This window comes from Hylobates moloch, unplaced genomic scaffold, assembly GCF_009828535.3.
Source record: "Hylobates moloch isolate HMO894 unplaced genomic scaffold, HMol_V3 SCAFFOLD_7, whole genome shotgun sequence".
NCBI classification, from domain to species: Eukaryota; Metazoa; Chordata; class Mammalia; order Primates; family Hylobatidae; genus Hylobates; species Hylobates moloch.
In genome coordinates, this window is record NW_026652282.1 from 48,325,054 (window position 1) to 48,347,429 (window position 22,376).

Here is a 22,376-nt window from a genome sequence, read left to right on the forward strand (position 1 = left end):
CATGCCACCTCTACAAGGCAATCTTCCCAATAATTACACCAACGATAAAGAACAAAACCACCAGAGCCAAGAGCCAGGTGCTAAGGCCTTCTTCCTTCCCAGTTGGGGCTAATGCTGAAATGGGGCTGTTGCTCTGCACTGTCTTCCTCATCTGCAGTCCATCTTCTTCCTTGAACTGCTTGTTCTCCTCCCGTAGCCTCTGAATTTCACCTTGCAGCCTCTTACATTCTTCCATAACCTTCTTAACTTCGGTGTCATCCAAAGAAGAACTCAGAGACTTAGACACTATTGGTGTTTCTGTCTTTGATGCAGTTGTGGATATAATTTTATTTATTTCTACATCATGTGGTTTATCATTCTCTGCTGGCAATTCAAACACACATCTAAGTTTTGAATCCATAAGGTCTTCTGGTTTTGCCTCCTTCCATACTGCTTCCATAACTGAAGTGTCAGTTGGAGCAAACATAGACTGAACCATAAACTTGTGTTTACTTTTCTCATTGGGATCATAATCGAAAGGCTGTAACATCACAGATACATTAATTGACGCCCCTGCATCGATGATTCCGCTGTTGGGCCTCACACAGTACCTACTTGGTGCTGCAGTCTTCACCTTAAAACACACATTTCGGTCTGTCGGGTTGCCAAGCTTTAGGTTGGTGGTGACAACATCGGTGAAGGGACCTCGGAATTTGAGCTCGTGCTGCGGCTCAAGGCTCAGGACCTGCTCCACCTTCGCCATGTTCCTTAGCGGCGGAGCACCTTTGGCGGGGAGACCCCTGAGAGGTCACCGGGGCGGAAGCGTTAATGCTGCGCCCGCTTTAAGTTTTACAAAAAGGCGGGGACCCGTCAGGGCATGGGCGGGGGTCTTCTACGGGGTGCGTGTGCTGTGGGGGTCGGTCTAGGCGGTGCAGGTGCAGGGGTGGAGGGCGAGGGCGAGGCCGCGGTGCCCGGTGAGCTTCATTGTGGTTTTGATTTGCAGTTCTCTGATGGCCAGTGATGATGAGCATTTTTTCATGTGTCTTTTGGCTGCATAAATGTCTTATTTTGAGAAGTGTCTGTTCATATCCTTTGCCCACTTTTTGATGGGGTTGTTTGTTTTTTTCTTGTAAATTTGTTTGAGTTCATTGTAGATTCTGGATATTAGCCCTTTCTCAGATGAGCAGATTGCAAAAATTTTCTCCCATTCTGTAGGTTGCCTGTTCACTCTGATGGTAGTTTCTTTTGCTGTGCAGAAGCTCTTTAGTTTAATTAGATCTCATTTGTCAAATGACATGATTGTATATCTAGAAAACCCCATCGTCTCAGCCCAAAATCTCCTGAAGCTGATAGGCAACTTCAGCAAAGTCTCAGGATACAAAATCAATGTGCAAAAATCACAAGCATTCTTATACACCAATCACAGACAAACAGAGAGCCAAATCATGAGTGAACTCCCATTCACAATTGCTTCAAAGAGAATAAAATACCTAGGAATCCAACTTACAAGGGACATGAAGGACCTCTTCAAGGAGAACTACAAACCACTGCTCAATGAAATAAAAGAGGATACAAACAAATGGAAGAACATTCCATGCTCATGGGTAGGAAGAATCAATATCGTGAAAATGGCCATACTGCCCAAGGTAATTTATAGATTTTTTTTTTCATAGCGCCTCCCTGCATATGCAAGTTTTTCTGCTCTCATGACGTTTACTATTACCTCCAAGCCATTAAATTCCATCTTTACATCTTGTACTGGAAAAGCATTAAATAGAGTTTAAATGTGTGGAGACAGAGAACATTTTGTATCAGTGGAAAGATTTTAGTTTCAAGCCCTTAAAGGGAATCCATTCTGTTTATACAAACTTTTTTCCTAAACTACTCCTCATCACAAACCATTGATAAAAGGCAGATTGCTGATGCTTCCTTTACCTCTTTTCAAAAATAATTCATGTGCAGAGGTTTTTGATGAGCTTCCAATTTTTAGCTTACTTATTTTAATTAACTGAAGTCCATTGTTTACATTAGAGTTCACTATTTGTATTGTACATTCCATGGGTTTGAGCAAACATATAATGTCATGTAGCCACCATTAAGTATCATACAGAATGATTTTACTGTTCCAAAAATTCCCTGTGCTTCACCGATTCATCTCTCTCCCCTGGACTCTTGGCAACCACTGATCTTTTAGTTTCTATAGTTTTGCTTTTTACAGAATGTCATATGGTTGGAATCATATAGTAGGCAGTCTTTTCAGATTGGTTTCCTTCACTTAGCAATATCTATTGAAGATTCTTCCATATCTTTTCATGACTTCAAAGATTACCTCTTTTTAGTGCTAAATAATATTCCATTGCCTGGATTTACCACAGCTTATTTATCCCTTCATCTACTGAGGGGCATCTTGATTGCTTCCAAGTACCAACAATTATAAATAAAGCTGCTATGAATATTTGTGTGCAGGTTTTTGTGTGGACATGAATTTTCAACCCATTCGGGTAAATCCAAGGAGCACAATTTCTGGATCATATGATGAAAGTTTGTTTAATTTTGGAAGAAACTGCCAAACTGTGTTCCAATGTGGCTGTACCATTTTGCAGTCCCACAAGCAATGAATCAGGGTTCCTGTTGTTCCACATCCTTGCCAGCATTTGATATATAGTGTTTTGGATTTTGGTCATTCTAATAGGGGTATAATGGTATCTCATTGTTTTAATTTGTAATTCCCTAATGACCTATGATATTGAGCATCTTTGCATATGCTTATTTGCCATATCTTTGTTGGTGAGATGTATATTCAGGTATTTTTCCCATTGTTAAAGTAGGGTTACTCATTTACTTATAGTTGAGCTTTAAGTGTTCTTTGCGTATTTTGGATAACAGTCTCTTTTACAAGTATTTTCTCCCAATTTGTGACTTGTCATTTCATTCTCTTGACAATGTCTTCCATAGAGCAGAAGTTTTTAATTTTTTATGAAGTCAAGCTTATCGGTTATTTCTTTTATGTATTATAGCTTTGATTTGTTACCTGAAAGGTCATTCCCATAACCAATGTCACCTAGATTTTCTCCTATGTTATCTTCTAAGAGTTTTATAGTTTTGCATTTGCATTTTACTTTTAGGTTTATGATTTAGAGTTTTTTTTTGTGAAAGATGTAAGGTTTGCATCTATATTTGTGGGTTTTTTGTGCATATGGGTGTCCAGTTATTCCAGAACTACTTGTTTAAAAGGCCCTATTTGCTCCGCTCTATTGCCTTTGCTTCATTGTCAAAGATCAGTTGACTATATGTGGGTCTATTTCCGGGCTTTCCATTATATTCCACTAATGTATTTGTCTATTTTTTCATCATTACCACATAGTCTTGATTACTATAGCTTTATAGTAAGTCTTGAAGTCTAGTAGCGCCAGTACTCCAACTTTGTTCTCCTTCAATACTATCCTAGCTATTTTGGGTCTTTCACCTCACCTTATAATTTTTAGAATAAGTTTAGTAATAACCATAAAATAAAATGCTGAGATTTTGATTAGGACTGCTTTGTACCTATGGAACTGGTTGAGAAGAACTGACATCTTCACAATATTGAGTCTTCCTACCCAAGAGCATGGAATATCTCTTCATTTATTCAGTTTTTCCTTGATTTCTTTCATCACAGTTTAGACGTTTTTCCTTTCCTTTTCTTTTCTCCTTCTCCTTCCTTCCTTTCTCTTTCTTTCTTCCTTTCTTTCTTTCTTTCTTTCTTTTTCTTTCTTTCTTTCTTTCTTTCTTGATGGAGTCTTACTCTGTCACCTAGGCTGGCGTGCAGTGGTGTGATCCGGGCTCAGTGCAACCTCTGCCTCCTGGGTTCAAGTATTCTTGTGCCTTAGTGATCCGAATAGCTGGGACTACAGGTGTGTGTCACCATGCCTGACTAATTTTTGTATTTTTAGTAGAGACAGGGTTTCACCACATTGGCCAGGCTGGTCTTGAACTCCTGACCTCAAGTGATCCACCCACCTCTGCCTCCAAAAGTGCTGGAATTACAGGCATGAGCCACCATGCCTGGCTGTGGGTTTTGCAGTTTTTCTTATACAGATCTTTTACAGATTTTGTTAGATTTATACCTGTGTTTCATTCTTTTGGGTACTAATGTAAATGATGCTGTGTTTTAAATTTCCAGTTCTACTTGTTCATTGTTGGTATATAGGAAAATGATTGAATTTTATATATTAAGTTTATATCCTGCAACCTTGTTGTAATCACTTATTAGTTCCAGGAGATTGCTTTTTTTTGTATCACAGAAAATATTTATTTTATATTTATTGAAACAGCACTTTGAGTTAAACAGATTTTTATCACATCAATCTTGTGCATATGTAAAGAAAATGTATGAAGTAAATTGGTTAAGTCATAATTATAACTTCATATTCTGAGTCCAACTCTTCTTACTCACTTTTCAAACCACAGTCATTGATGTCTACATTTTTTCACACAATGTCTGCCCCGGTGTTGTCAAGAGTACTGGTTATGCAGCACTTTTTGACAGAGTGCTCCAACAGTGTCTTCTGTTTAATGGCAGTGGGGAGCTTTAGACAAAACGATGTTTGATGCCTTAATAATAGTACTGCTCAACACTACTGTCACACCAGCCTCTTGTTCCTATGAATTTTGTTTCGTCAATTCACAGGGTTTTGACAATTTCTAGTTCCAGGAGATGGTTTAATGAATCTTTTGGATTTTCGACATAAACAATCACATCATCAGTGAAGACAGACAGCTTTATTTCTTCCTTCCCAATATGTATATCTTTTATTTTCTTTCCTTATCTTATTGCATTAACAATATTGATTTCCAGCATAATATTGAAAAGGAGTGTTGAAGTCTCCAACTATAATAGTAGATTCATTTATTTCTCTTCCAGTTCTATCAGTTTTTCCTCATATATTTTGATGCTCTGTTATTAAGTGCATACATATTAAGGATTGTGTTATGTCTCTTTGAAGAAATGACCTCTTTATCATATGTAATATTCCCCCTTATCCCTGATAGCTTTTCTTGCTCTGAAGTCTTTTCTGTCTGAAATTAGTATAGCTATTCCAGTTTTCTTTTGATTAGTGTTAGCATAGTATATCTTTCTCCATCCCTTTTTAAAAATCTATTAAGTCAGTTTCTCTAACACAGGAACAGAAAGCCAAATACCACATGTTCTCACTTATAAGTGGGAGCTAAATGATGAGAACACATGCATTCTAAGAGAGGAACAACAGACACTGGGGCCTATCAGAGGGCGAAGGGTGGGAGGAGAGAGAGGATCAGAAATAACAACTACTGAGTGCTAGGCTTAGTACCTGAGTGATGAAATAATCATTACAACCAACCCCCATGACATGAGTTTACCTATATAAAAAATCTGGGCATGTACCTCTGAACCTAGAATAAAAATTAAAAAAATAAAGTGGGTTTCTTGTATACAGCCTATAGTTGAACCTTATTTTCTGATCCACGCTTAATATCTCTTTTATTGATATATTTAGACAGTTGATGTTTAATTATTGATAAGTTGTATTAATATCTACTCTTGTATTTGTCTTCTACTCTTTTTCTGCCTTTTGCACTGCTAATTGATCATTTGATGATTCTATTTTCTCAACTTTCTTAGTATATCAGTTATACCATTTGGTTTTCTGCTTTTTCAAGTGGTTGCCTTAGACATTGCAATATGCATTTAAAACCAATCCAGGTCCATTTTCAAATAACATTATACCACTGCACAGATAGTGCAAATAGCTTATAATCAAATATAATAAAAATACTATTCCTCCCTCCCATTCTTTGTATCAGTACTGTCATTCATTTCACTTATACATATGCATGCCCACACACACATACACCCATCCCTACACACAAGCATACATAATTGAAAAAAGATGCTCCTTGACTTATGATGGGGTCACATTTTGAGAGTATTGAATGTATATCACTTTCACTTTATCATAAAGTTGAACATCATAAATGAGACCATCTAAGTTGGGGACCATCTGTACATTATTACAATTATTATTTGAACAAACTGTTTTATTAGTTAAATCAATTAAGAATAAAAAAGTTTTTATTTTACCTTTACTTATTCCCTCTCCAGTTCTTCTCCTTTTTAAAATGCTGATCTGAGTTTCTGACCTAGATCATTTTTTTGTGTGTCTCTGAAGAATTATCTCTTAAGATTTCTTGCAAGGCAGGTCTACTGGCAACAAATTTCTTTCATATCTTTTTGTCTGAGAAGTTCTTTACATTTGAAGGATAATTTCACAGGGTAGAGAATTCTAGGTTGTTGTTTTTTCCTCTCAACACTTTAAACATTTCACTCTACTCTCTTCTTGCTTGCATGGCTTCTGAGAGGTCAGATATGTCTCTTAACTTTTCTACAACTAATATATTTTTCTTTCTGACATTTTATTTATTTTTAATTTTCTCCAGTTTGAATATGATATACCTGAGTGTAGTTTTTGACATTTATCCTGCTTGGTGTTCTCTGAGCTTCCCGGACCTGTGGTTTGGTGTCTCACATTAATTTTGGGGAAATTTTCCATCATTATGGTTTCAAATATTTATTGAGTCCCTTTCTCTCTTCTCCTTCTAGTGTACTTATTAATGTGTATGTTGCACTTTTTGTAGTTGTCTCACAATTCCTGGATATTCTGTTCTTTTTAAAGTTTTTTTCTCTTTGCTTTTTCATTTTGGAAGTTTAGCTCAGAATTTTTTTCCTCAGCCATGTCCAGTCTACTAATGAGCCCATCAAAGACATTTTTTATTTCTTCTATAGTTTTTTTAATTTTAGCTTTTTAAAATTCTTTCTTAGAATTTCCTTCTCTGTACTTGCATTGCTCATCTATTCCTGCATGTTTTGTACTTTACCCATTAGAGCCCTTAGCATAGGTAATAGGGTTCTCCAGAGAAGCAACCAATAGGAGATACACACACACACACACATACACACACACACACGTGTGTGCACGTGGCCGGGCGCGGTGGCTCACGCTTGTAATCCCAGCACTTTGGGAGGCCGAGGTGGGCGGATCACGAGGTCAGGAGATTGAGACCACGTTGAAACCCTGTCTCTACTAAAAATACAAAAAAAATTAGCCGGGCGTGGTGGCGGGCGCCTGTAGTCCCAGCTACTTGGAGAGGCTGAGGCAGGAGAATGGCATGAAGGCGGGAGGCGGAGCTTGCAGTGAGCCGAGATTGCTTGCACCACTGCACTCCAGCCTGGGCGACAGAGCGAGACTCCGTCCCAAAAAAAAAAAAAAAAAAAGAAAATGGCTCATGTGATTATGGAGGCTAGTCCAGTCGAGTTCCTGGAGGTAAAACTCACAAAAGTGTAGAATCTTCTCTATGCCTGGGCCCCTCTCAGGTTTTTTACTTTCAAACTTGTCTATGTTGAACTTTAGCAATTAGTCAATTAAAATTCAGGTTTTTCTACCCCTGTACTGGTTCCCGTGGAGGTTTCGGCTCATGGTTTTCTGCTTTGGTAAGTTGTGATTCTTTGTCCTTGCCTGTCTGTCTCTCCAATTTTTGGGAAAATGATTTGTTGTCTAACTTAATTTCTCTGAAAGATCTAAGATGAGTTGGTGATTTTTCCATTTGTTCACCTGTTTATGTTTTGTTAGGATGGAGCAACAACTTCCGTGCTAGCCTGGCTCTTTTATTATTGTTATTATTCTTTCATCACTCCTGCATTTCCAAACATCTTATTGCTTTGAGACATGTTCTTGTTGACCAAATCATATTCATCCAATCCCCCCAAATCAATATATTTTGCTTCTGCCAGTGAAACATAATGTATGAAACATTCTCAAAATGCTTGATTACACAGAATCTCTTACAAGTACTTGTCTCATATATACTTCTGAATCTGACAAGTTCTCCTTATTTTAATATATTTCCATCCTTAGCAATGCTACCCATGAAATCTGATTTTTACTAAACTTATGTAAGTGGCTTCATTATCTCCAAATCAGTGGTAAGAAGAGGAGCCTGTGTGGCCTTCAGGTACTGATAACTCTGTGTCCCAGAAAGGGATACTCCAACTTTACCACCATGACGAATGAGCAGAGTGAATTGAAACCTAGGAGAATCTGGGGATAGAGCTAGAAGGAGCCTGCTACTAGTGGGAAATTAGGTCCCTTCGAGATCATGTGTTTTATCTTAAAAATTTATTTAAGTTTTGTATTCTCTTTCACGCTATATCAGTGTTATTGTCATGCAAACATAATATTTTTAATGCCTCTTAATGCATAATCCTGTGATCTGTCCCAAGCATGTGTACCATAAGGTACAAACACTTTATATCAGTAAGAATATAACTATGACCACATTTGACAAAGACTCAAAATAATAGAAACTTAAACAAGACAGAAATAGAATTCTCTGTCATGTAGAAGTTCCAGGCTGATATGGCAGGTTGGCTCTGTGAAGTCTATCTGGGGCTCAGGTTTCTTCTGTCTTGTTACTCTGCAATCCCTAGGCAATTGACTACATGCAAATTATCCATAAGATAGGGGATCAGTGCAGAGGCTATTGTATTGATACAATGATGTCAGCTTGGATTAGCCCAGTGAAGGTAAAGATGGAGAAACCTGAATATATTCAAGAGATGTTTAAGAGAAAAATAGACATAACTTAATGGTGATTGGTTATGAGGGGTGATGAGGTGAGAGACATAAAGTTACCAAGGATGTGTTTTACATGGTAAGAGTAGATGGTGATGATTGTCATAGAGACAGGGAAAGCTGGAAGAGGAACAGAGTTGAGGAAAAAGATCATGAGTTTGATTTTGAATATGTTGAGATAATACTGAGTAGTCATTAAGAACATGGGTTCTGTAAAGACAAAAACCACATGATTATTTCAAAAGATGTAGAAAAGCCTTTTGATAAAATTCAACATCCATTCATGTTAAAAACTCTCAATAAACTGGGTATTAAAGGAACATACCTCAAAATAATAACAGCCATATATGACAAACTCACAGCCAATATCATATTGAATAGGCAAAAGCTGGAAGCAGTCCCCTTGAAAACTGGCACAAGACAAAACATGCCCTCTCTTGCCACTCCTATTCAACATAGTATTGGAAGTTCTGGTCAGGGCAATCAGGCAAGAGAAAGAAATAAAGGGTGTTCAAATAGGAAGAGAGACAGTCAAATTATCCCTGTTTGCAGATGTTTATGGCTTTTATTTTCTAATCCCAATTCTAGAAAACCCCATCATCTCAGCTCAGATACTTCTTAAGCTGATAAGCAACTTCAGCAAAATCTCAGGATACAAAATCAATGTGCAAAAATCTCTGGCATTCCTATACATCAACAACAGTCAAGCAGAGAGCCAAATCATGGATGAAGTCCCATTAACAATTGCCACAAAAAAAAATACTGAGGAATACACCTAACAAGGGAAGTGAAGGACCTCTTCAAGGAGAACTATGAACCACTGCTCAAAGAAATCAGAGATGACACAAACAAATGGAAAACATTCCATGCTCATGGATAGGAAAAATCAGCATCCTGAGGATGGCCATATTGCCCAAAGCAATTTACATATTCAATGTTGTTTGTATTAAACTACCATTGACATTCTTCACAGAACTAGAAAAAACTATTTTAAAATTCATACAAAACCAAAAAGATCCTGAATAGCCAAGGCAATCTTAAGCAAAAAGAACAAAGTTTGTGGCATCATGCTACCCAACTTCAAAGTAGACTACAGGGTTACAGTAATCAAAACAGCATGGTACTGGTACAATAACAGACATGTAGACCAATGTAACAGAATAGAGAACCTGGAAATAAGGCAGCACACCTACAACTATCATGTCTTTGACAAACCTGACAAAAACAAGCAATGGGGAAAGAATTCCATACTTCATAAGTGGTGCTGGGATAACTGGCTAGCCATATGCAGAAAATTGAAACTGAATCCCTTCCTTACAGCATATACAAAAGTTAACTCAAGACAGATTAAAGACTTAAATGTAAAACCCAAAACTATAAAAACCCTAGAAGAAAACCTAAGCAATACCATTCAGGACATAGGCACGGGCAAAGATTTTATGACGAAAACACCAAAGGAAATCACAACAAAGGCAAAAGTTGATAATTGGGATCTAATTAAACTAAAGCGCTTCTGCACAGCAAAAGAAACTATCAACAGAGTAAATAGACAACCTGCAGAATGGGAGAAAATTTTTGCAAACTATGCATCTGAAAAAGGTCTAATATCCAGCATCTGTAAGGAACTTAAACAAATATACAATAAAAAACAACCCCATTAAAAAGTGGGCAAAGGACATGAAAAGACACTTCTCAAAAGAAGGCATACATGTGGCTAACAATCATATAAAAAAGCTCAACATCACTGATCATTAGGGAAATGCAAATCAAAAACCACAATGAGTTGCCATCTCACACCAGTCAGAATGGCGATTAAAAAGTTAAAAAATAATGTGCTGGCGAGGTTGTGGAGAAAACAAAATGCCTTTACACTGTTGGGAGTGTAAACTAGTTTAATTATTGTGGAAGACAGTGTGGTGATTCCTCAAAGACCTAGAGACAGAAATACCATTTGACCCAGCAGTCATATTACTGGGAATATGCCCAAAGGACTATAAATCATTCTATTATAAAGACACACACACATGTATGTTCATTGTAGTACTGTTCACAGTAGCCAAGACATGGAATCAACCTAAATGTCCATCAGTGATAGACTGAATAAAGAAAATATAGTACATATACACCATGGAATACTATGTAGCCATAAAAACAGTGAGATCATGTTTTTGCAGGGACATGGATGGAGCTGGAGGACATTATCCTTAGCAAACTAACATAGGAACAGAAAACCAGATATGGCATGTTCTCACTTATAAGTGGGAGCTAAATGATGAGAACACATGAACACATAGAAGGGAGCAATGCACACTGGAGCCTACCAGAGGGTGGAGGGTGGAGGAGGGAGAGGATCTGGAAAAATAACTAGTGGATGCTAGGCCTAAAACCTGGGTGATGAAATAATCTGTTTAACAAACCCCTAGTGACACAGGTTTACCTTTGTAACAGACCTGCACATCCTGCACATGTACCCCTGAACTTAAAATAAAAGTAAAAAAAAAACATGGGTTCTTGAGTCAGATTGGCTCAGATTGAATCTTGGTCCCACAAATTACTACATGCATAATCTAGAGGTGAGTTGTTAACCCTCTCTGTGCCTGAGCTTTATCTGCAAAATGCAGCTAATACTACTTTATGTGATTTTCCTGAGGATTAAATAACTTAGTATATGTAAAGTGCTTACAATAGCACCAGGGACAGAGTAAATTTTCAATAGTTAGTAGCTATGATGTCAAATCTGAAATACCTTTGAGAGTTTAGTAGAGTTATCAAGTAGGCAGTTGGATATATGGGAATTCAGAGTGGCCACCAGGGCTGGAGATATAATTTATAAGTGGGCAGAGTTAAAAGAGTTAATATAGCAGGTCTGACAATGATCCTTTGAAAGGCCGTATTGCAAGGTTGGCCCTTGGCTGGCATCAGAAAACTTGGATTTCAGTTTTTTCACCATTCCTAGGACTGATAAGAGCGGCTCACTGTGCCTAAATTGTTTGTATAAACAATGTGGTTTTATGCTAAATACTTGTTTTCCTCATGGGAGTCTGGAATTTTTGGTACATGCTAGGCAGAGGGTATCTATATGACCCATCTTCAGTAAAAACCCTGGTCACTGAGTCTCTAAGGAGCATCCTTGGCAGACAAGATTTCACATGTATTGTCACATTTTGTTGCTGGAGGAAATAAGCATGTCCTGTATGGCACCACTGGGAGAGGAATCTTAGAAACTTGTACCTGATTTCCTCCAGAGAGCACTCTGTTATAATTTCTGTTCTTTTACATTTGCTGAGGAGAGCTTTACTTCCAACTATGTGGTCAATTTTGGAGTAAGTGCAGTGTGGTGCTGAGAAGAATGTGTATTCTGTTGGTTTGGGGTGGAGAGTTCTGTAGATGTCTATTAGGTCCACTTGATGCAGAGCTGAGTTCAATTCCTGGATATCCTTGTTAACTTTCTGTCTTGTTGATCTGTCTAATGTTGACAGTGGGGTGTTAAAGTCTCCCATTATTATTGTGTGGGAGTCTAAGTCTCTTTGTAGGTCTCTAAGGACTTGCTTTGTGAATCTGGGTGCTCCTGTATTGGGTGCATATATATTTAGGAAAGTTAGCTCTTCTTGGTGAATTGATCCCTTTACCATTATGTAATGGCCTTCTTTGTTTCTTTTGATCTTTGTTGGTTTAAAGTCTGTTTTATCAGAGACTAGGATTGCAACTCCTGCCTTTTTTTGTTTTCCATATGCTTGGTAGATCTTCCTCCATCCCTTTATTTTGAGCCAATGTGTGTCTCTGCACATGAGATGGGTCTCCTGAATACAGCACACTGATGGGTCTTGACTCTTTATCCAATTTGCCAGCCTGTGTCTTTTAATTGGAGCATTTAGCCCATTTACATTTAAGGTTAATATTGTTATGTGTGAATTTGATCCTGTCATTATGATGTTAGCTGGTTATTTTGCTCGTTAGTTGATGCAGTTTCTTCCTAGCCTCGATGGTCTTTACAATTTGGCATGTTTTTGCAGTGGCTGGTACCGGTTGTTCTTTTCCATGTTTAGTTCTTCCTTCAGGAGCTCTTTTAGGGCAGGCCTGGTGGTGACAAAATCTCTCAGCATTTGCTTGTCTGTAAAGGATTTTATTTCTCCTTCACTTATGAAGCTTAGTTTGGCTGGATATGAAATTCTGGGTTGAAAATTCTTTTCTTTAAGAATGTTGAATATCGGCCCCCACTCTCTTCTGGCTTGTAGAGTTTCTGCTGAGAGATCAGCTGTTAGTCTGATGGGCTCCCCTTCGTGGGAAACCCGACCTTTCTCTCTGAAATATAACCTGTCATCTCTTTTCCAGTTGTTCTGTTTCTGCAGTGGGGATAATGAGAATATTCAGTTACTTATTGAGGTCCCTTCCAACTTAGATACCAGGGAAAGCAAGCTCCAAATATATTAATCCTCCATTCCTTGAGCTGCCCCACCCCATCCCCCATGTCAGAGTCACGGATCATAGAGTATCTTCTGGGTATTCAGCAGTCATGCAGTTGCATTTCCCTCTCTTGCTCCCGGAGCTTCTCAAGGAAGTTGAATGGCATCAGAGGTTAGAAGGGTAGTAGATGGTGTAGTAAGACGAGCCCAGGTCCCAGGTAGGGTATAGTCCAGTGTGGGTAACAACTCAAAACCTCTGCTAGGTCCTGTAGGTTAACAGACCCCATCAAGACCAATAATAGAGCTTCCAATCTTTTTTTAGAGGCAGACAGGAGGAAAGACCAACTGATAACATCATCAGCCCAGCATCTCAAGACTGGAAAAGACCTTGGAATTTATGTGAAACCAACTGCCTACCCAAAGAAGGACTGCCTTCCACTCCTCCCCCAAGGTTCCAGTCAAGGAATAATCCACACTTCTATATAGCTCCATGGATGGAAACCATCATTCCAGGGGTCAGGGCCTTAGGCTGACATGGAATTGGCTTCCAGATTTGTGTTCGGTTAGATCCAGTAATACGGACTGCCAACTGAGAACTCCCTTCCGTGGTTTTTCTGATTGATCTGTCTTCTTTGAGCTTTAAACTCCTTATCCTGTCATCCACAATACCACCTGATTCCCTTGAAAACTCTTCTCTGCCATCATAGCCTGCCCCTGTTCAGAACCATTTAGTGGTGACTCATTGCTGACAGAGTAATGTCCGCATTCTTTAGCCTGGCATTCATGCAAGGGCATAGCAAAGAGAGGACATAGGTCCATGGATGCAAGTTTATGAAAGTGCCATAAAGATGCCAGCCAATAATTTATTTCAACATTGCACTGAGTAACTATCTATAGATTTGCTGAACATCAGGTGTATGAATGCACTCTTGTTTTGCTATCTGTTTATTCTATTCTGAGCTTTTCTAGCACCAGTGTGAGGAGAGAGGGCACAAACACATTACATTGAGCCTAGGCACCATTTGTGTTCCCCAATCTTTTCAGACTCACTCCTTCCAGTTTCCTTCCCTTTTAGCTGGGTTGTATGTAGGTACAAGTGCTGTGAGGGAAAAGCTACCTCCCCATCCTGCTGCAGTGGAAGAGGGAAAGAGTGAGGTGGAATGGGGCTATTCCTTTTATCTGAGTCACTTTTTTCTCGGATAATTGAATGGTTTCCTTCCTTAGCTCCTTTCTTTCCTAGCGTGAGTGACTGCCCTGGTTTCCCTAGAACCAAGGGATTGCCCAAGGCATGAGATTTTCAGTGCCAAAACCAAGACAGTGCTGGGAAAACCAGATGGTTGATCACTCCAGTTGCTCAATTGTCTACTTAACGGAGGGCTTCCCCTGACCAGCCACTCTGTCTAAAATAATGCACAGTCCCTTCCCCACAATCTCTTTTGTTTTACCTTACTTTATTTTTCCACTTCAGCTCTGTTTGTTTGCTTATTTTCAGTCTCCCTGGCTGCAATGTAAGCTCTATGAAGGTGGAATTTTTTTCTATCTTGTCACTAATATATCCTTAACACATAGAACAATACCTGATACATATACATAACAAGCAATCAATACCTACTGTTGCCTGACATTCATCCAGTTTGCTTCTAGAAAGCTCGAGATATTTTTGTTTTTTTAAAAATTGCTGAACTCCAAGGCTAGGAGGACTTACTACCTGTCATGGCTACTGGCGATCACTTACTCTGCCAGGTGTCCTACTAACAGGGTTTGACCTGTCATTTAAATGTAAATATGGCTTAGGTTCCACTCTGTAATTTTGAGCTGTTTATCCTGGCAATCCGACCTCCTTAATACCTCTTGTATTCCTCTCTTCTTTAAACCCCATTGTCCTTGCTCTAGATTAGGCCTTAATACCTCTAAAGCACTGAATCTTAGATCAAACTCATCACGCTACAATTTGGTTCTAGCTTAAGGGTTTTGCTTTAGTTATTTATTCCCTCTTGCTTAGAACATTCTGTCCCCAGATCTAGTTGTGGGTGGGCCCATCGTTTCATTCGGGTCTCAACTGAAATGTCACCTCCTCAGGGAGGCTTTCCCTGACTTACCTATCCAAATAAGCCCCAGCAGTCACTCTTCTTTTATCCTATTTCATTTTCTCCATAACATCTATTACTTTCTGAAATTAATTATCTTTATTTTTCTTATGTGGCTATTTACTGTTCTCCCTGCTACTAGCTTCATGAACACAGGACTTTTGTCTGTCTAGTTCACTATTCTAACCCCAGAGGCTAGCACAATGCACAGAACATACTAGGAGCTTCCAGGCTAGTCCCCTCCAATCCACCTTCTACAGCAGCCTCTAAAGGGCTGTTCCTAATCTGCAAATCCGATGTCAATCTTCTGCCTAAAATCTTTACAGGATCTCTTACTGTCCCTGGGATAAAGTCAAAGCTTCTCAGTCCAGTGTTCAAGGCTCTCCAGGAACTGTGGGCATGGACAGTCCACAGCTTGTTTTTGGCTTCCCTTCCCCTCTCCCCAACTGGAACCCTCTAATTCAGATGTACTAAACTGGGTACAGTTCTTGAATCCTCCAGGCTTTTGAAAGCCCATATACTTTCATTCATGTTGTTTCCATTGCCTGGGATACCATTACTTTGCCTTGGCACTGAGAAAATCCCTACTCCTTCCTGACTGAAGAGAACCGTGTGGTTTATGAACAGCAATCTAGTTGGAAGGAGGAGTGTGTTAAGACTTTCTTACAGTTGTATATGTGCACCAAAGCCAATGAATTTACTCATCTGGGATGTTACTGACTTGAAAATTCAGCCAAGTCTTCTTATGATGACTTTTTAGAAGTAGCTATATTGAGGTATCATTTACATGCCATAAAATTCATGTTGTAAGTATACAATGCAAAAATTTTAGTAAATTTATAGGGTTGTGTAATTATTACTGCAATCCAGTTTTAGAACATTTTCATCACCTCCGAAAATTCCCTCCTGTTTACTCCCACCTCCAGCCCAAGGCAATGATTGATCTGATTTTCATCTCTATAAATTTGCCCTTTCTCTGAATTTTGTATAAATCATATAATATGTAATCTTTTGTGTGTATCAGTACTTCATTTCTTTTATTGATGAATAGTAATTCTTTTTTGTAATTTCAACTTTTATTTTATATTCAGCAGGTACATGTGTAGGCTTGTCACATGGGTGTATTGTCTGATCCTGAGGTTTGGGATGTGAATGATCCCATCACTCAGGTAATGAGTATAATACCCAATAGTCAGTTTTTCAACCTTTACCCCTCTCCCTCCCTCCCTGCTCCAGTAGTCCCCAGTGGCTATTGCTGCTATATTTATGTCCATGAGTACCTAATGTTTAGCTCTCACTTATAAGTGAGAATATGTAGTATTTGGTTTTCTGTTCCTCTTTTAATTCACTTAGGATGATGGCCTCCAGCTCCATCCATGTTGCTGCAAAGGACATGATTTTATTCTTTTTTATGGCTGCATAGTATTCCATGGTATATATGTATCACATTTTCTTTTTCCAATCCATGATTGATGAACACCTAGGTTGATTCCATGTTTTTGCTATTGTGAATAGAGCTGCAATGAACATATGAGTGCATATGTCTGCTTTGTAGAATGATTTATTTTCTTGTGGATATATACCCAGTAACAGAATTGCTGGGTCTAAACGTAGCTCTGTTTTAAGTTCTTTGAGAAATCTCCAAACTGCTTTCCACATTGGCTGAACTAATTTACATTCCCACCAACAGTGTATAAGTGTTCCTTTTTTGCCACAGCCTCAGCAGCATCTGTTATTTTTTAACTTTTTCATAATAACCATTCTGACTGCTGTGAGATGATTATCTCATTGTGTTTTCATTTGCATTTCACTGATTATTAGTGATGATGAGTATTTATTTAATTATTATACTTTAAGTTCTAGGGTACTTGTGCACAATGAGCAGTTTTGTTACATATGTATGCATGTGCCATGTTAGTTTGCCGCACCCATCAGCTCGTCATTTACATTGGGTAGTTCTCCTAACGTTATCGCTCCCCCAGCCCCCGACCCCGCAACAGGCCCTGGTGTGTGATGTTCCCCTCCCTGTGTCCATGTGTTCTCATTGTTCAACTCCCGCTTATGAGTGAGAACATGTGGTGTTTGGTTTTCTGTCCTTGTGATATTTTGCTGAGAATGATGGTTTCCAGCTTCATCCATGTCCCTGCAAAGGACCTGAAGATGATGAGTATTTTTTCATACGTTTGTTAGCCACCTGTATGCCTTCTTTTGAGAAGTGTCTTTTCATGTCCTTTGCCCATTTTTTTAATGGGGTTATTTGTTTTTTGCTTGGTGATTTGTTTACATTCCTTATAGATTCTGGATATTCGACCTTTGTTGGGTGCATAGTTTGTGAATATTTTCCCCCGATTCTGTAGGTTGTCTTTTACTCTGTTGCTGTGCAGAAGCTCTTCAATTTAATTAGGTCCCACTTGTCAATTTTTGGTTTTGTTGCAATTGCTTTTGAGAACTTAGCCAAAAATTCCTTGCCAAGCTTGAGGTCAAGAAGGGTATTTCTTAGGTTTTCTTCTAGGATTTTCACAGTTTGAGGCCTTACATTTCAGTCTTTCATTCATCTTGACTTAATTTTTGTATATGGTGAAAAGTAGGAGTCCAGTTTTGTTCTCCTGTGTATGACTAGCCACTGAATAGTATTTCATTGTATGTATTTATCACATTTTGTTAATCCATTCATTTGTCAGTGAACACTTGGGTTACTTTCATCTTTTAGCTATTGTGAATAATGCTGCTGTGAACATGGCTGTCAAATATCTTTCCAATAGCCTGCTTTAGCTTCTTTTCAGTATATGAAGCAGTGGAATTGCTGTTCTGGGCAAGGATTTTTTGAGTAAGATCTCAAAAGCACAGGCAATGAAAACAAAAATAGACAAATGGACAAATGTGATTACATCAAGCTGAAAAGCTTGTGCACAGCTAAGGAAACAATCAGTAAAGTGAAGAGACAACCTACAGAATGAGAGAAAGTATTTGCAAACTATGCCTCTGACAAGGAGTTAATATCCAGAATATATAAGAAACTCATTTCAATAGCAAAAAAACCCCAAATAATCCAATTTAAAGTGGTCAAACATAGACCAATGGAACAGAGTAGAGAACATAGAAATAAGACCTCACACCTCACACCTGTAACTATCTGATCTTCAACAAACCTGACAAAAACAAGCAATGGGGAAAGGATTCCCTATTCAATAAATGGTGCTGGGATAACTGGCTAGCCATATGCAGAAAACTGACACTGGACCCCTTCCTTATACCATATACAAAATTTAACCCAAGATGAATTAAAGACTTAAATGTAAAACCCAAAACTATAAAATCTCTAGAAGAAAACCTAGGCAATACCATTCAGGACATAGGCACGGGCAAAGATTTCATGATGAAGATGCCAAAAGAAATTGCAACAAAAGCAAAAGTTGACAAATGGGATCTAATGAAAATAAAGAGCTTCTGCACAGCAAAAGAAACTATCAACAGAGTAAATAGACAACCTATAGAATGGGAGTAAATTTTTGCAGTCTACCCATTTGACAAATGTCTAGTATCCAGAATTTATAAGGAACTTAAACAAATTTACAAGAAAAAACAAACAACCCCATTAAATAGTGGGCAAAGGACATGAACCAACACTTTTCAAAAGAAGACATACACGCAGCCAACAATTATATGGAAAAAAAGCTCAACATCACTGATCATTAGAGAAACAAATCAAAACCACAAAGAGATACCATCTCACACCAATCAGAATGGCTACTATTAAAAAGTCCAAAAACAACAGATGCTTGCAAGTTTGCAGAGAAAAAGGAACACTTATACACTGTTGGTGAGCGTGTAAATTAGTTCAACCACTATGGAAGACAGTGTGGCCATTCCTCAAAGACCTAAAAACAGAAATACCATTTGACCCAGCAATCCCATTACTGGGTATATACCCAAAGGAATGTAGATTTTTCTATTATAAAGACGTATGCATATGTATGTCCATTGCAGCACTTTTTACAATAACAAAGACATGGGATCAACCTAAATGCCCATCAATGATGGACTGGATAAAGCAAATATGGTACATACATACCATGGAATACTATGCAGCCATAAAAAGGAATGAGATTATGTTATTTGTGAGGACATGGATGAAGCTGGAGGTCATTATCCTTAGCAAACTAATGTAGGAACAGAAAACCAAATATGGCATGTTCTCACTTCTAAGTGGGAGCTAAATAATGAGAACTCATGAACACAAAGAAGGTAACAACAGACACTGGTGTCTACTTGAGGGTGGGAGGAGATAGAGGAGCAGAAAATAACTATTAGGTACTAAGCTTAGTACCTGGGTGATAAAATAATCTGTACAACACACCTCCGGGACACACATTTACCTATGTAACAAACCTGCACAAGTACCCTTGAACTTAAAAGTTAAATAAAAAATGGTCAAAAGACCTGAATATACATTTCTCTAAAGAAAACATGCAAATTACCAAGAGCTATGTGAAAAATGTTCAACATCTCTAATCATCAGGGAAATGCAAATCAAAACCACAATGAGATATTACCTTACCCTCATTAGAATGGTTATTATCAAAAAGACAAAAAATAACAAATGCTGGTGAGGATGCAGAGAAAACAGAACTCTTACACGCTGTTGGTAGTAATGTAAATTTGTACAACCATTATGGAAAACAGTATGTAGGTTTCTCAAAATATTAAAAATAGAACCACCATTTGACCCAGCAGTCCCATTACTGGGCGTGTATCCAAAGGAAATGAAATCAGTATATCAAAGAGACATTTGTACTCTCACGTTTATTGCAGCACTATTCGCAATAGCCAAGATAAGAAATCAACCCAAATCCCCATCTAGAAATGAATGGAGAAAGAAAATGTCACACACATACACACACACACACACACACACACACACACACACACACACACACACAAAATGGAATACTATTAAGCCATAAAGCAGAATGAAATCCTGTCACGTGCAGCAACATGGATGAGCTTGGAGGACACTATGTTAAGTGAAATAAGCCAGGCACGGGAAGACAAACACTGCATGATTTCACTCATATGTGAAACCTAAAACAGTTGATTTCATATAAGTAGGGAGTAGACTAGTGATTACCAAACACTGGGAAGTGTAGAGAGGGGGGCTGGGAGAAGTTGATCAATGGGTACAAATTTACAGTTAGACAGGAAGAATAAGTTCTGGTGTTCTATAACACAGTAGGGTGACTATAGCAAATAACAATGTAGTATGTATTTCAAGATAGCTGGATGAGAAGATTTTGAGTGTTGTCACCACAAAGAAATGATATATGTTCAAAGTCATGGATATAGTAATTACCCCAATAATTACTCCCATTTGATCATTATACAATGTATACATGCATTGAAACATCACACTGTACCCCAGAAATATATACAATTATGTGTCAATTATACATTTAAAAACTAATTAATTAAATAAAGCAAAGTTCAGACTGTTTCCAAAGCTGCTCCAGGTTTTAATTTATCTTTTGAGTCACCTAGGTGCATGCACACAGCCTCAGGACAGGGCAGGATGCTTGTGACCTCTCAGGCTTCACCCAGGAATATGCTTGTCCCAACCATGACTACAGCCTCAGGATAGTAGAGCCTGAATTGTTAGGTTCTCACCCACTTGCCCGCTGTCAAGCAGTCACTTCCACTGACAGTGATGCTTGTCATGGGCATTGTCTACTGCTCCAAGTCAAGTGAGATCCCATTGACAGTGGTAGGGAAACTGCAGGTGCTCATTGCCTGCACCATCCTTGCAGAACTTCTTCGCTTGTCTAGCTAAGGGATGGGGATGGGAGCAACCCAAGGCCAGAATGCCATAGATTCCCACTGTTCTTGTTCCAAGTTTGGCAGTTTTTAAAGTATAAACACTTCTTAGATTGTTGTATGCCTTTGGGCTCTGAAAGAGTTGTGTTTCATCAATTTTGTCTAGCTTTATAGTTACTTTTTTTTTGGTAGCAGGATTTGCTGATCTCCTTATTTAGCCATAGCAGGAAATCTCTCAGGATTATTTTAGTCACACTACTTAAAATTGAGAAACTGCAGTTATCTATATTGAAGAATTTAATTAATTATCATTCGATTTATGTGGGATGGATGAGCAGTTGATGGAGCTTATACTGGGAAAGGCTAATATTCCACAAAGCCACCCCTAAGCCCCTATATTACATGGTATACACACAAATCTCTCTTTTTTGTTTGCTATAGTCTGTTTATATCTATCTCCTCTCAGGTCTTGGAATGTCTCAGGCCTAGGGATGAGGTCTGAGTGCTCTCTGATTCCCAAACTTCTCCAGCAATAGCCTAGCACAGAGAAGCTTTCTGTAAAAGTTAAGATGAATGAATCCACCAACTGGGGAAGTGACCCATTGGAGGTGTGACCCACTGACATTATCCCCACAGTGTGGATTATCCCCAGCATGACTCAGCTAGACAGGATGAAAAACAGCCTTGGAGAAGGACTTGGCAAGTTTCTCTGCCACTAACTTACTGTGAGATCCCAGGCAAAGTCTTTTCCCTCTCTAGGTCTCAGCTACTGCATCTGAGAAAGGAGAGTATTGGAGTCGAGAGTCTTTAAGGTACCTCTTACCTCTGCTTGTCTGTAAGGTATAATAACATTAAATACCATTTATGTATTGGAACTTGCGTTTGGTACTATGAATACATATATATATATATATATATATGTATAAATACATATATTTCATCCTTAAAACCCTGCAAAATAGGACTGATTCTCTCCATTTTACAAAGCAGAGACAGACTTAGAGGGGAGAGCTGACTGACCTGTAGTCACATAACAGGGGAGAAGGAAACGATGTGTGCCCACACCTACTCGAGTGGATGACAGTAGAGGAGACTGGACACTCTGTTCTGTACCATCAGCCTTTTGTACCATATGTCTGTTTGCTCTTAGCCCTAGTGGTGCTTGAGCTCTAGCCCTGGAACCCTGGAGGCACAGGTTTAACCATCCCCTATGCATCCTAAGAATTTTCTGGCTCTAATATGAGCAGACGGTTAGTGACTAGGTAAGGACCAGATAAGAAAGAAGAGGATTAAGGATAGAGACCAAATGCAATGCTCTCTTCCTCTTCTCTCGCTTTTTGAAGTCTATCCATCTCTGAAGGTCCAGAAGCTTCACTTCCTCTAGAAGCCCTCCCAGTCTTAAACTTTGTTCCAGAGGATTTGGTGCTATTTTCCTAAGTGTTCCTATGTGG

General features: G+C 38.7%; 1 protein-coding gene across 1 annotated transcript; it reads right to left on the minus strand.

Annotated features, from left to right (window-relative positions):
* Nucleotides 1-9: 9 nt before the first annotated feature.
* Nucleotides 10-790, minus strand: LOC116811308 (vesicle-associated membrane protein-associated protein B/C-like). Its single transcript, XM_032756364.2, has one exon. The coding sequence runs from the start codon at nucleotides 740-742 to the stop codon at nucleotides 11-13; it is 732 nt and encodes a 243-aa protein (XP_032612255.1). The 5' UTR covers nucleotides 743-790; the 3' UTR covers nucleotide 10.
* Between the last annotated feature and the right edge of the window lie 21,586 nt (nucleotides 791-22,376).